Here is a 15081-nt window from a genome sequence, read left to right as displayed (position 1 = left end):
CTGCCGCGAGGCCGCGGCGCCGGGGCGGGAAGCAGCCGGCGGGCGGGTGGGGGGTCCCGGCGCCTGCGTGGCCCTGCCCGGGCAGGGCGGCTCGCCTCGGCCGCGGTGTCGCCGTCCCGTCCCCTGCGGTGCGGCTGGGCTGCCTCCCGGCCCCCGCGGCGGCCGCTCCCCGACGCCCTCCGCCGATGCCATGCTAAGACCAGAGGTCTCCGCATCCTACCAGGAGGTACGAGGGGGCCGGGGTAGGGCTAGCGGGCGGCGGGCCCCCGCTCTCCGGTAGGGGCCGGAGCAGCCCCCCGGGCGCCGATGCTCGACCCGGGGCTGGCCGCTCGCCAGGCGGTTACGCTCAACGCTGTCGCCCTGAGCTCAGTTCGACTCCGGTCTCTGGCTCTGCGGCTCGGCGGGGTTGGCCGGGGGCAGAGAGCCCAGGCGAAGCGGGTCGCCTGCCGCACGGAGCCCTCCACAGCTTAACGTGCCCCTTCTGGCCCGCCTGGATCGGCTGAAGCGCGTCCGAGCCGGGTGGGTGTCGCCGTGAGGCTGTGTGCCGTCGCCTGCCTGGTGCTGCCCCTAGCCCTCCTTGCTGCCGGGTAACTGGGATGTCAGGTTGCATCTGCACTTGCCAGAAAGAAACGGGTGTTTTGGGTGTGCTTAGTTTCATGTTTCACCTTTAAAAGTGGTTAAAATAATCGGCAGCAGTACTTTTAATTGCATGAGCTAGGTACAGCTGGCCGGTGAGCTCTGTAACTGGGGCTTTCGTAACAAGGAGATGGTCTGTCAGCGTGAGAAGCAACTCTGGTACCAGAGCTCTCATATATGAAACTGAAGGCCGCACTATCATCCTGCCAAGAGCCCGAGGCAGCGCCTAGTTTGCATATCAATGTACAGGCTCCAGCAACCGGAATTCCTTGCTCGTTCCTATCTCTCCTACTAGAGATACAAGCTATTTGTGCCAAGTTCAGCAGCGGTGGAGACTTGCAGCACGTCACTTCTGTTTGCATCTTGCAGGCGAAAGGAATGCAGATGTTTGGCTTCCTCTGCATGTGATGGGTAGTTTGGGGCTCTGTTTTAATACGTTCTAATTTAGTTTAGTACTACCTGTTTTGTTGCAGCTTCTGGTTTTCCTGCCAGTCTAGAAGGCATTGGAAGGTGATGAATCAGTGGACCAGCAAAAGGCCTACATGGACAAGTTCTCCTTTTATTTAAGAGGGTTTTATCCAGGAGGAAGGTTTTATCCTGTGATTATTAGGATGAAATCAACTCGTGTAAGAGTTTGTATTTAGGGGAGGTACTTGAGAGAGTTAATGAAGTCACACTGATGCCTGAAGTATGGACTGGACTATGCGTGTTACATTTCTGCCTTGTGTGTCAGCCACTGCTGACACTGCTCTGGGTGTTTGGGACTGTCCCAAACTCCGTGGCACAAGTCTAGATGGTGTGCAAGTGCAGTGGCTGCGTTTCCATCCCTTCTCCGGCACCTGGGGCAGCCTGTGATGCTCCTGCCCCTAGCAGGGATGCTGAAATGTCTGGAATTGCCTTTTCTGAGCTTCTGTTTGTCCAGTGCCTTTCTGTGTGCACAACTGAAAAGGAACTGCCGGGTCACGAGCAGGCTCCTGCAGTTGTTTCTCACTCAGCTGCACATGCAGAGCCCAGAGGAATGCTGAACAAAGGTCTGTTTCATGCCCTTCCTGCTCTTGACATCCTATCCTATCTCTGCATCCTATTGCGAGCTTAACTGCCCTGCAAGTTTATGTTCCTTCTGCATTAGCACCACGCTTCACCTCTTTATCAAAAATAAGATGTAGGGAGAGCTGGCCTGTGAGGGTGAACACCATTGGCGTATGCCAGGTTCACTGTTGCCAGTTGCCTTGATTTGGGGATTCTGTCAAGTGTGGAGAAACTAGAATCAGCTGTCATGCAGTAATGCTGTGCTGGCTTCCCAGTTGTTAGAAGATTTGCTTAATACATCTGTGAATTGTTGGGTTTGTAGGTCTGCGCTGCCGTGCCATGTAGAGTCACTGTTGTGGATGCTGTATGCTCAGAATGCGGTGGCTGAGCCATGAACAGCGCTTAGGCTCTTGGTGGCCTCAGAGGGTTTATGCAGCTTTGCCTCTTGTCAAGTCAGGTGTTTGGGATTCGCAGTAAAATTAGTTGTTTTTTAGAGGGTCTTACACATCAGCTCAACCTACTCACTGCACCTGAGGCAATGTTAGCACTCCTGCTGTTGCCTAGCTGTCCTTCACTGGTTTTATGTGTGAAAAGCTTATGCAGCTGTGTCTGCCTTGTGAGCAGAGATAATAAAACCACAGTCACATATTGTTTGGGTTTTTTGTTTTGTTTCTAAGGAATGCTGAAATGTTACATTTTCTGAGGTTTTTTTTCTCTTCTCCTACATGTTGAAGAGTTGCTGTAGGTCCTCTTGAGAGGATAAGAAATGTTGCATATTGTGTCCTTCTTTAAACTTGTGTTGGGATCTTCTTGCTATCAGGAATAGAATTCACTTACCCTCTACATAACCTCAGTCGATGAGGTGCCTGTATCTGGGGAACCGTGGCTGAACCAGAGAGGTGTGGGAGTCAGCTGAGAAACTGCAGTGACTTTGTAACTTACGTTAAACTTCTTGGATTAGCTCTGGTATAAGGAATTTGCATGAGTATAATTCGAACTGGCTTTTTAGCTGATTTAGCTTAACCAGTGCAAAAGGCTCAGTGAATACGCTTCCTGTGTCAGAATAGTTTATTTTGGGTCAGGTACACAAATAGGACTTGTGTGGTTCTACAAAAAGGAGCAGAGTCTTAATTTTCCCTTATTTTACGAAGATAATTGAAAAAAGTATCTTCGGTTGGACCCTAGTAAGTCTCCTGCAAATGAGCTGAGTCTAGCCTATTAGTTACCTGTTCACTCCATGCCTCACACCATGGGAAATCATGCTTTATTTATGTGCAAGGAATTTAAAAACAACTGGGTAACTTGCTTTGCATGGTGGAAATGAATACAGAAATACAGCAGGAGGTGATGGAGACTTTACGTCAGACTTTGAAGATGTAAAATGAGTGGACTCTTTCCTAATAAGTGCAAATGATGATCTGTTAATGGTATGATGATGATCATTTCAATACTGAATTAAAGTTGGGTGAAAGAAAAGCACTTCCTTATGGATACATGCATGTTACTGTTGAGTAAGTTGGGGGTGTAAAGTTTAATAGCATTCAGTATGGCTGCTGCATTAACTGTGCACCATTTTCCTTGAAATAGGAACAAAGCTAATCTCCCGTACCTAATGAGGTGGGTGATGCTGAGTGTTTAGTTTGGACAGTTACTGTGCAACACGTGATATGCTGTAAACTTATGCCCCGGTTTGCCTTGCTGTAATTTGTATGTCATTCCCTGCCATGAAAGAAATTTGGAAAACATACAGGAGACACTTTTTATTTTCATTTTTATATATACATATAAAAATAAAAGCCTAATGCTTCATGATCTCTTGTGATGCCTATCTGATATGACAAGCTTCTGACTTTGACGGGAGTGTCTTGGCAGTTTGGGCCCAGAGCTCTGAATAGCAAAACAAGAAAACATCTGGTCTCTCTTGCTGTTTTAGAAACACCGGAAGACTAATTAGTTGCATAACCACTAATATATAATAATATGTACAGTGAGCTCAAATGAGTACCAGAAATGTAGGGATGTTTGACTGTTGTCTTGTAATGACCCACCTACCTATGTGGCTGAGACTGCGTTTGAGTTCCTTGCCCTAATACCTGTCAAAATGCAGCTCGCTCTTTATGCACCTCTTTATTAAGAAGTGCTAATGCTCTGTTTGCTGGTATGTGCTGTGGTTTGTTTATGCCTAAAAACACGTTCTTGAGTGACAGATCAAAGTTCCTGCTTATTTCAGAGGGCATTGCCCTAATTGGGGGTTTAAAGTGAGCTGAAGCTGCCAGGGAAACAATTACTTTGATCTTGAAAGAAAAGGTGATATTGTTGAAGCAGCAGGGTAGAAGTAGGTTAAATTTAATGTGCTGTCTTTCTCTTTTTGCAGCATGCAAGTCACTTAATTTTTAGCTGTAGGTCTATGTAAATGTGACTCTTGTCTTGTGAACAAGTGGAACAGATGTTGGGTGCTCTTGGACTGGGGGCATGTTTTTGTGTGTTTGGTTAGTTGGAGCCTCTTTTATTTGTACCATAGAAATTCCAGCAATTGCAAGTTGAGAGCATGTTTGGAAATTGAACCACTGTTTTAACTACACAGCTGAGTGAAGATGTGGAGCGAGTATCTGAAAACCCAACAGATGAGACAGAAGGAGAGATGGAAGTTCATGAAGATGCCAGCTCTGTTATTTTACCAGGTGAGAACTATTGACCCAGAAATTACCAATTTTAAGTACCTGATAAGCTGCTTCTGTGTGTGGGTTTGGTTAGGGTTTTTTTAATTGCACTTTTGAAAGCAAACAAAGCACTAAATTACTTATTTTGGGGAATAAGTGCTGATGGAAAGCCAAGGAGTTTTTCCAAGGATTGAGATGAGAACATTTCTTTGTCATGAACTGTGCTCAATCAAAGAAGATTCAGCATATCTGGTTCTGAGATAGCTTAGTATGTCATCTTCCTTTACGTTGTATCTTACCTGAGTTTCGGTGTCTGTGACGGCAGTGGATTGCAAGCAAAGTCTGTGCCAGAGGTACATGAGCAAGGTGCAATATTGAGCAGATGTGCTTTTAAACAGATTTTAGTTAGACTGTTCGGACCTCCTTTTGGAGGGTGCGGGGCAGTGTTAAATCGGCTTATTGCAGCTCAGATGTAGGGATGAAGGTAAGCCAACCTGAAATGAGTATCCCCTAAACGCTTTGCAGCTGTTCAAGACGCACTTGTTTCAATAGTGCAATTTTATGCATATTAATGTCTTAATTTCCTTGGCTGCCATCTCCTGGCAATGAAATTGGGAACATGTGTGTGATCATGGACTTTTGTAAGAGGTTATGTGTTCGATAGGATTTACTAAAAGGCACTAGTGTTTGTTGTGGTAAGGAACAAACACCAAACTGTGCTACTATAGTTGAAGGACAGAGTGTAGCATGGCCTGAGAGGGCTGGACTCATTAGATTACACCACACAGAAAAGTCAGCGTAAAATATGCCTACTTATCTCCTTTCGTATGTTGGGTTTTAATGCTCCTTTTGTGTGTTCAGCTACACATAGCTCACGATCAAAAGATGACGTGTAGCTCAAGAGTACATGAAGGTTTTCCTTACAAGTATTGTCAAAAGAAATGGCGAATGCTAGGAGTATGGGGAAGGCAGTGTCTGTGTACAAGTGAGGCAAGTGTGAAGATCTTCAGAGAATAAGCTTTGAAGGCAAGGAGACTGTGAGAGAATTGGGTTGGTCTTTTTCTAGCTGTAATTGGAAGAATCCTTTTGTGAAACTTTATGTAGTATGCACAAGGAGTTACAAACTAGAGTCCAAAAATGAGAGGGTAACAAATATCTAGTGACTTCTACCATGCTGGAGATGCAATGCAGATAGCTGCGGAAGAGCATTAGAATATTAAATCTCTCTGCTGATGCATATGCTAAGTGTGTAAGAATCACTTCAGACTGGGAGGGGAGAAAGGAGTTGTTTTTTCCAGGAGGAAAGATTGACCATCAACAGACTTTTTTTCTTGTGAAGTTTGAACTTTGTTTCCGAGTCGTCCTTGAAAATAAAGCTTGCTTCCTGCCTGCCGTGTCCTTAAGCAGAGTTCCAAATTCAACATGTGAAAAAGAGGCAAAATCTTTGGATGATTACGCCTCATGCTTGAGAAGGAAGCATCTGTCTGACTGATCATCAAAACCAGTAATGGTTGTGGGTTTTTTAAATCAAGCTGAGTTTCAGGCTTACTTTCCTCTCCAGTGATTGTTCTTTGAATGAACACTACATAAATTCAGCCCAAATATCTGTATTTTAAAGTCCTAATCCATATTCTGTTTGGTTCCAGATAGTGAACTGGGTACCACTGCCCCTTCTTTGCGTTTCAGCAAGACCTGCCTAAAGAATGTTTTTTCAGTAATTCTCCTGTTTATTTATCTGCTGCTCATGGCTGTAGCTGTGTTCCTTGTCTACCAAACCATCAGTGACTTCAGGGAGAAGCTCAAGCACCCAGTGATGTCTGTCTCTTACAAGGAAGTGTCCTTGTACGATGCACCTGGTAAGACTGGTAACAAACAAAATGGGTTAAGTCGTTGTTCACATTTATCTTGGATTGTTTTACATTTTTGGTGTTGAGTCTCCAGGGCCCAGAGTGCGTGTAATGCTTTGACCCAGGTCTTTCACTTCTTCTTTTCTAATCTATGTTGTGTTAACTTAAAATTTCTTTACTGAAAGAGTGGTTAAACATTGGAAGAGGCTGCCCAGGGAAGTGGTTGAGTCCCCATCCCTGGAGGTATTTAGAAGACATGTAGATGAGGCGCTTAGGGACATAGTTTAGTGGGCATGGTGGTGTTGGGTTGACGGTTGGACTCGATGATCTTAGAGGTCTTTTCCAACCTTAATGATTCTATGATTCTATGAACTTTGCATGGAAATGTTAATATTGTAGGACAAATTTTGGGGACATTTTGGGAGTTTTCATGTCAATAACAGGAATGACAGTAGCTGCGGAGCATCATGCAACGTTTGGTAGATAAGAAGTGTTTGCAGACTCTAGAATGTGTCCTCTTATAGGGAAAGAAGATAATTCCTTATGGAAATATTCCCCAAACTGTATCATTCAAACAGGGTAGCGCATAGGATGTGTATCAGGGCCTCAGTGCTGCACTGGACAGTGAGATGCTGTTGACAGTAAAGAAAGTGAATTTCTCAAACCAACCATAAAATAACCACAATGCCACTTTTTGCTTCTGTTCGGCATTGTTTACAACTTGGTATTACATCAGTAGGCAATGAAAATGTGATGTGACTGCAGGGAACAATGTTGGCATAAAAATGCAGCGTGGCATCAGAAAACTGTGTTGCAGTTTGCAGAAGGGATTACGCCACAGAAGCATTTTTGAATAGTGAGTTCTATCTTTATTATTTTTTTAAATTATCCAGTAACCATTCATAAATAGAGCTGCGGTAGCAAATGCAACTCAAACAGTCATAGGTCAGTTTCCAATTTAAAAATAACACTTTTGTTCGAAGTGTTACCACATTTTACAAATAACCACTCCAGTAATTGTGGCTGAAAGGTGAATGTTTCAAGTTGTTGCCATATTCCTGTAGTTGTTTTTCTGTATGGTCAGTTAGGCTCAGCTCTGTAAGTAGGTCCTTGCGTTTGGACCGTATGGATCTGACTGTAAGAGCAGGCTTCCCCCCTTTTTTTTTTTGTGTGTGAGCTTTTCATACAGCAACAGGAAGAAAATGTCATTTAAAGAAGCGGAGCAACATACATATAAGTCCAAAAGTATTGGCGGGGATCCCTGCCAGATCAGAGAACCTAAATTAATGTAGCCTTTTACTTTGTTGCTCTATTAAAGTGATGAGATGGCAAGTTGCAAGCATGGAGCACTGAAGAAAGAGATAAAGCATTTTTAGACTGATATATGCTGGCTGCTTTGACGTCTCGCATTTTGGCATCTCGTCATCTCAGTTGTGCGAGTTAATCATATCTAATAACTCCAATCATACTTTTTTGGTAGTTGGTCTAGATTATCTTCAAGCAAGCTTGTTTCCAATACTAAATGTGGCATATGTGGCATAACAGGCTTTTGGGTTTTGGGCCTTTTATTTTGCTAGCCTTCTACAGCTGAGGTGACTGAGGGGTTTTTTTAATGCGTGCTGTTGGTCTGAAACCATAGATTTATGGTATATATGAATTTCCATAGGTAGCCTGCCTACCTAGTGATATAAGTAATAAGGGACGGTAACAGTTAGTACTTGTTTGATGGCTTTGATTTTTATCGTTACATTGTATTCAGTGAACAGAAGATGCTAGATGTGCTGAAGAGCATCTTTTCACTTTTATTAGATCAGCCAGTGATCTTTGATCTGTCATGTATAGTACATACATTATTTCCAATTAAAATTTGACATGTTAAACGATAGTATCTGAAAACATGTACATGCTGAAGTGCTGCATGTCCCACTTGACTTCAGTGGTCTCCTAACTTACTTTACACATTAATTTCATTTGGGGACAGAGGGACTGATGTGTTAGCTGCTGGCTTGTGGGAAGACTAGGGAAACTTAATAGCTTCTGTGAACCTTGAATCATCGTAATAGAAAATGAACCCTGATTTTTTTCAACGCGTTGCGGGGGTTCTGTCCTGATGCAGCTGGCACTGTTGTCCTGCTCCAGAAAAATGCTGAAGCGTGTGGTTTAATTTGATTGTTTTGCTGGATCTTGAGGATGACTCAAGTATCCTGTGGGATTAAATCCCAGAATGAAAATCTGTATACTTGGGAAAGAAATCAGCTCTCTTCAATGTTTTTTCTCCCAAAACAGGTATTGCCTTTTACCCAGGCAAGGCTCGGCTGCTTAGCTGCAAGCATCATTACTATGATCACATTCCGCCTCTGATAAATCCAGGTCAGCCAGGAGACATTGAATGCACCACTCGGAGAATCAACTACACGGATCCTTTTACTAATCAAACTATGGTAATAATAATATAATAGAACAAAGCTTATTCAGTGGGGGTTTTCTGCTCGTAATGGTATTTGAAAGTAAAAATATTTACTTAGTGCTGCAAAAAATCCTTACTTCTAATTTTTTTCCAAGCCATCTGTCCTTTTGTTTTCAGAAATGTAAAAGACCTCATTCAGCGTGTATGTGTGTTATGGATGATCAGCTGTCATGTGGGTGTGTGCAGCATGAAAACCTGAATGGGACAAAATAAGTCATTTTTCACAATGAAACTCTCGCTTCATTCCTCTCCTAAATGAACTGGCAAGCATACTCCTTGATATAGTAAATCTGGCTTTGATTGAAAGCAGTAGTAGTTATGCCATTAAAGCAGGATAGCTTTTCTCTTTTTGTATGTTTGCTGGGAATTACATACTATTTTTGTCACACTTGGAAAAATCTTAACTGGGCACCAAGCGTTTCATTACACTGAAATGCTGTGAGCCAATAAGATGGGTAGATTGAGTGATAGTCTGTCTTAAATTGCCCTTAAAAATGCAGGGAATCTAGCTTCTGTATAAATAAATGTTCAAAAAATGAAGTATTAAATATGGCCATTTGTATCCAAAGTGATTGCTGAGATTGTTTTTAAGGAAACTAAATGTGAACAAACAAACAATCTAGGTACCTGTTTGGTCAACTTTTTTTCCTCTTCGTGTTTTGCCTTTTGCCTAGTCACCATTTCTTTCTGGGAAGCAGCTCCTTAGTATATTTGAAAGTAATATTCTAAGTGCAAGTCTAATTTAATTTCTGCCACTAATACGCTCTTTTGCATGTTTTAACAAACTAAGAACCTGTGTTTTTATGCTGCGTGGTACATTCATTTAGAAGCTTGCTGATCCAATAGGCTCTAGTCCTGCAGCGGAATGAAGAGGCACTGACACAGAGACCTCTGAACCACGTAGAGCCCTGTTCAAATTGGCCGAGTCCTTTTGCAAGCAGCAGCTTGCTGTTCAATATAGTGCCTGCACTACTGTCGTGGTTTAATCTCAGTCGGCAACTAAGCACCACGCAGCCGCTCGCTCACTCCCCCCCACCCGGTGGGATGGGGGAGAGAATTGGAAGAGCACAAGTGAGAAAAAACTCGTGGGTTGAGATAAAAAACAGTTTAATAATTGAAATAAAATGATAATAATAATATGATGATAATAATAATAATACACAAAGCAAGTGATGCACAGTACAGTTGCTCACCACCTGCCGACCGATGCCCAGCCAGTCCCCGGCCAGCTTTCCCCAGTTTATGTACTGAGCATGACGTCACATGGTATGGAATGTCCCTCTGGCCAGTTTGGCTGTGCCCCCTCCCAGCTTCTTGTGCACCTCCAGCCTTCTCAGTCGGTAAAGCATGGAAAACTAAAAAGTCCTTGGCTAGTGTAAGCACTGCTCAGCAACAACTAAAACATGGGTGCGTTATCAACTTTGTTCTCATCCTAAATCCAAAACACTGTACCAGCTACTAGAAAGGAAATTAACTCTATCCCTACCAAAACCAGGACAACTACTTTAAGTTGTGTTCTGCCTGCTAGCATTTTTTTTTTTCTTTCCTTTCAGCAGCTTACTTGAGGTGCTGGGGGCTGTGAAACTGTTCCTCTTTCTCAAGGAGAAGCCTGATGTTCTCCACATCAGACTCTATGTTAGCTTGTTTCATGTCAGGAGCTGAAATTTCCTAGACTTCAATGCTCAAAACAGTTTTGATTGTCCTTCTGCAGAATGCAGGTTGCAGGGCCTTGACTGGTAATGCCACATGAACCCAAAGGACTATGAATAGAACTAAAGCAGATTTCTTAGAAAAACACTAAATCTTGATGTAAAGACTTCATTTTTAAACTAAAAGGAGGGATTCGATTGGCATTCTTGTTAGACACTTTAATAGACATATACTTAGTAGTGGCCAAGAAAATCTCGGTGTGTATTAGATTTCTGTAGAGTATTGGTGACATGGCAAATTCATGAACAGGAAATGAGGATCCCTTCGCTACTCTCACCATCTCTCTGTTTGCTTACAGAAGTATGCTTTGGTTGTTCAAGGCCCTCGTGATGTGAAGAAAAAGGAACTGGTGTTTTTGCAGTTTCGTTTAAATGGAACGGACCAAGATTTTAGTGCCATTGACTACCTTCTGTTTTCTTCTTTCCAAGAGTTCATCAACAGGTATGTAAAGGGATGAGCCTGTAACTGCATTGAACTTGCTACAACAATGCTAGTGAAAGCAGGGCTTTTTCAGTAAAAATCAGACAGGCTTTTACATTCTCTTTTTTTTTTTTTTTTTAAATGTTTGGGTTACATTGATGCTCTTTCATGTCTCAGGTTACTAACCTTACTTTTTAGAAAATGAATTGGGGACTTCTTCAGTGACAAAAACTGCCCTTCAGCTATGCTTCAGCCATTTGTTGCTGTACTTTCTAAAAGTTCAAAGTTTGTGCTGGCTTACCACTGTCTGCTGCTGTGGGTGATCAGGAAGTGTGCTGTCCTGGGCAGCGTGCTCAGGAAGTGCACTGAGAACACTAATGTTTCTGTACCTTTCTTTTTCTTTTTTTAAAGCAGTTACTGTAAAGACCAGATCCCTAGATTGATTTGTTGTGATTTTATTGAAAGATTAACTATATTTCTTTGTATTACTAGCTTTATGTAAGATTCTGCAGAATGATGTAATTTCATAGGTGGGGTTTTCAAAATTGCTTCATATTGGTTTGACATTGGTGCCATTGGAGTGACTGATCAACCTCCTTCTAATTTTAACAGGAGTGGAATTAATCCTGCCTTGAACTTTCTGGAAAGCCCCACCCTTTTTCCCACCTTGTGAGAATAGATTCCATACTTAACTGTTTAATTTTTGCTTTAATTTAAAGTCAAGTTCTGTTCTTCTCTCTGTGATCCAGATTAAAAGCTAGACAAGAGAGATTAGTGAGAGTGAGACCTAATAGAAAGCCTTAATTTGGTAATAGTCAGGTGCTCAGTGAAAAAGGGACAGGGCATAAAGGCCATATGCAGAACAAAATTAGGTGAGGGAGGGGAAGAGAAATAACAGATTTTATCATAACAAAGCATTCTTGGAGGCTTGGACATGATCATACTGGTGCTTTTCGGATGGAGCAAAGACTGGAAGTGTTCAGTCACAGTATCTCTGGGTGGCTAAAGACCAATTATCTGAATTTGCCTTTTACAAAGCATTTCTACTTTAGTGAAGGAGAGATCTTAAGTCATTAAGTACTTTCTGTAGCTGTACTAAAACACCTCATAAAATGCTAATGTTCCAGGTATTTTAGGCATTGATATTTTAGGGTGAGAAAATACCAGTTAAGAGTAGTGATGTAGAAGGTGCTACTTCTGTGTTGTTTTTTCTCAGTTTTTGTGGCTTGTGCTGCAGTTAGCGGTAGGTACAGCGGGACCGATTCTAGTAAGGTGCACAGCCGTTTCTATACGGCAAGACACGAGCACTGTCTGAGACCACCCCTTGTGAAACACAGAGCGGAAGGCATGGTTGTGTTGCATCTGGTTCCTGGCTCTTTGCAGAATGAGCCAACTTACCAAGACACAACTTGATCTATGCATACTCAAGTCTCGGAAGCCACATTTCTGTGCTCATTGTATCAATTTGCAGAGAAGCCATTTTAAAGAGCTGTTTCTTCCCAAGTTAAAACATGTATGTTGTACTTAAGTTGGAATTATTTCTGCAAGCAAGCTGCAAGTCTGCACGCTGCTGTCCCAAACGCTTGTGCCACATGTTGTGCAAAGGCAGGTTAGATGTGCAAAACAGCAATAAGCAGTATTGCAAAGGTCCTAGCTTCACAGCTGTGTTTGCGCCAGTGTAGGTGAATCAGTAAGAATCATCTGTAAGCTGCCTGGGAGAAACCTGGATCGCAATCTCCTGCCTCCAGGTTTGCCAGGTCAAACCGGTTAGGTGGCAGAATCGATCCCCGAAGAGATGGGGAATTGTTGCTTTGTTCCTAGAGAAGCTGCCTTGTCTCGGTGTTGGAAGGCACCAGAACTGAAGCTGGGAGAGTGAAGGCTGAGCCTGGGTTATGTTTTGAGCAAAGTGAAAAGGTAGGAAATGCTGGTGTCTGTTTGGGGATGCATCCTTTGTGCTCATTTGCAGCAGGTAGTAGGAATGCGAGTTAACACTGGTTTTGAACTAACCCAGATAATGGTAAAATTGGCAAGAGTATGTAGGCCATTAAACTTAGTAGTAAATGATCTGCATGTTGAGGTGAAATACAGTAAGAGAACCAGTTGTGCGCAAGAGGCCAGTAGTGTCTCTTTTATAGCATCCTCCAGAGCTTGGTACAAATTGTATGGCTTGTCTTGCTCAGTATTGTGTATTGCTGTCCTGGCGTCCTGGGGCATGAACTGGACAGGCTCAGGGCAGGTTGAAAGTTTACATTTTCTCCTGACTATGAAGTGTATGTGAAACTGCATGCATATGTGGAATGTACTCGTTCTGTCCAACTTCCAGCAGAAGAGAAAATAACAAATGATTTCTGGTTCATCAGTGGATGCTAAATTTAGTTGATGGGAAGTCTGGACTAAGATATCTGTAGAAACCATTGTGTGTCCTTCCATACGGCCTCTAAAAACTTCAGTTACTGGCTGCTGTTAACTACTTTTCCTGACAAAGTGTCTCATTCACTGGTCATGACAGCATATTACTAGCACTGTGTCCAGCAATTCATGTAAAGTGTTATCAAAGATGCTGAGATACATGCTAAAACTCATGAGATATCACAATTACCTTTACAGTTTTTTGCCTGGCTGCAAACAGCTTGGGTTGGGCTGGACAGGCACACTGCTGTAGAATATATGTGTAGGGTATTCCATCATCTTAAATCACAATCCAAAACTCTTTGAAACTGGTGAGAAGAGTCCTGCTGTATCTACACCATGCTTTCTGTGTATTTTGTATTCTGTGTAAATAGACGGTATTATGCACAGCTCACTTTTGCTTTAAATAGGAATAATTGTATCAGTGAAGGCTGCGGCAAGCATCAGCCATAAGCAATAATAAAAATGGCATCTAGAGACTTGTGCCTTTAAGGGTTTTTTGAGGCATAGCAAGTGGTAACGACTCAAGGAAGGTCCAGTTGTTTCTGTCAAGGCTTTTATTCTCTGCAGCTCTTCTGTTAAAATTGGATCAACAGACTATATGAAACTGGCACTGCTTGCTAGGTTTGTTCTGGCCTTCACGGATGTCCTGGTTTCGGCTGGGATAGAGTTGATTTTCCTCCTAGTAGCTGGTACAGTGCTGTGTTTTGGATTTAGTGTGAGAATAATGTTGATAACACACCGATGTTTTAGTTGTTGCTGAGCAGTGCTTACACTAGTCAAGGACTTTTCAGCTTCTCATACCCTGCTGACTGAGAAGGCTGGAGGTGCACAAGAAGCTGGGAGGGGGCACAGCCAGGACAGCTGACCCCAACTGGCCAGAGGGACATTCCATACCATGCGACGTCATGCTCAGTACATAAACTGGGGGGAGTTGGCCAGGGGATGGCGACCGCTGCTTGGGAACTGGCTGGGCATTGGTCGGTGGGTGGTGAGCAACTGCATTGTGCATCACTTATTTTGTATATTCTTTTATCATTATTATTATTTTCCCTTCCTTTTCTGTCCTATTAAACTGTCTTTACCTCAACCTACGAATTTTACTTTTTTCCCTGATTCTCTCCCCCATCCCACTGGGTGGGGGGGAGTGAGCGAACGGCTATGGGGTGTTTAGCTGCCTGCCCGGTTAAACCACAACAACAGAACACTGCTGAACTGTGTGCTATTGTTGGCCTGTGAGTTGGAGGGATACTGCCACTGGCTTTTCTCTTTTTTTTTTTTTTTTTTTTTTTTAAGACAGTGGCAGCTGCTGCCTGTACCGTATTAATTGGAGGGAAGGAAATAATGAAACCCTTGCAAATTACCAAAAAAGTGTAGCTAAAAATACAAGTTCCTTTCCTGAACTGTCATTAGTATAATACATGGGTTTAAGAAGAAAATCCTCTGAACATATTACTGACAAACTATTGTTAGTATAGCATGTAAAATAACTTACGGTCATGTGAGATGACGAATACCAGCCTGAACAGGTCAGAGATTATTTAAGGGTCTAAACAGAGCTCCATGTTCATGTCTCTGGTCTGGATTGCTGTGTGCAGAGAAATAAATTATAACGTAGAAGGGTCAAGACTTTTGGTACCACACCATCTGACGCTTTATTAGATCCCATGGCTGTCTGAGAGTTTCCCAGTATAGGGGAAAGCAAAAGCAATAAATACAAATTGGGTTTGACCCATCTGTGGTTTTGGCTCTTGCTGTTGCGTTGGAATCTGCTGGTGGGATGTCCTAAGCTGTCTCTGGCTCCTGTGGGTTGGTCCATAGAGATCGGTGTTAGAAGGATGCACTGCAGAGCTAGAGCCCAGTCCAGAATTAGGTTAGCGACTCCCGCAGTTGGGACAAACAC

At 42.9% G+C, this 15081-nt stretch overlaps 1 protein-coding gene across 7 annotated transcripts in view; it reads left to right on the top strand.

Moving 5' to 3' along the window:
• Positions 1-15081, top strand: part of PACC1 (proton activated chloride channel 1) — a 95489-nt gene that overhangs the window by 72333 nt on the left and 8075 nt on the right. For 2 of the 7 annotated variants that reach the window (XM_076334533.1, XM_076334535.1), the window contains 4 exons: positions 4250-4346; positions 5972-6181; positions 8459-8613; positions 10648-10790. In XM_076334533.1, coding sequence (XP_076190648.1) covers positions 4307-4346; positions 5972-6181; positions 8459-8613; positions 10648-10790 — 548 coding nt within the window. In that variant the 5' untranslated portion in view covers positions 4250-4306. Of the gene's footprint in view, positions 1-97; positions 227-4186; positions 4347-5971; positions 6182-8458; positions 8614-10647; positions 10791-15081 lie in introns of those variants that run through there. The other 5 variants (XM_076334531.1, XM_076334529.1, XM_076334534.1 and 2 more) reach the window with 4 other exon arrangements.

The sequence above is a fragment of the Aptenodytes patagonicus genome, chromosome 3, assembly GCF_965638725.1.
Source record: "Aptenodytes patagonicus chromosome 3, bAptPat1.pri.cur, whole genome shotgun sequence".
NCBI classification, from domain to species: domain Eukaryota; kingdom Metazoa; phylum Chordata; class Aves; order Sphenisciformes; family Spheniscidae; genus Aptenodytes; species Aptenodytes patagonicus.
Note: the sequence above shows the minus strand (reverse complement) of the source record. Positions and strands in the feature narration are given on the sequence as shown.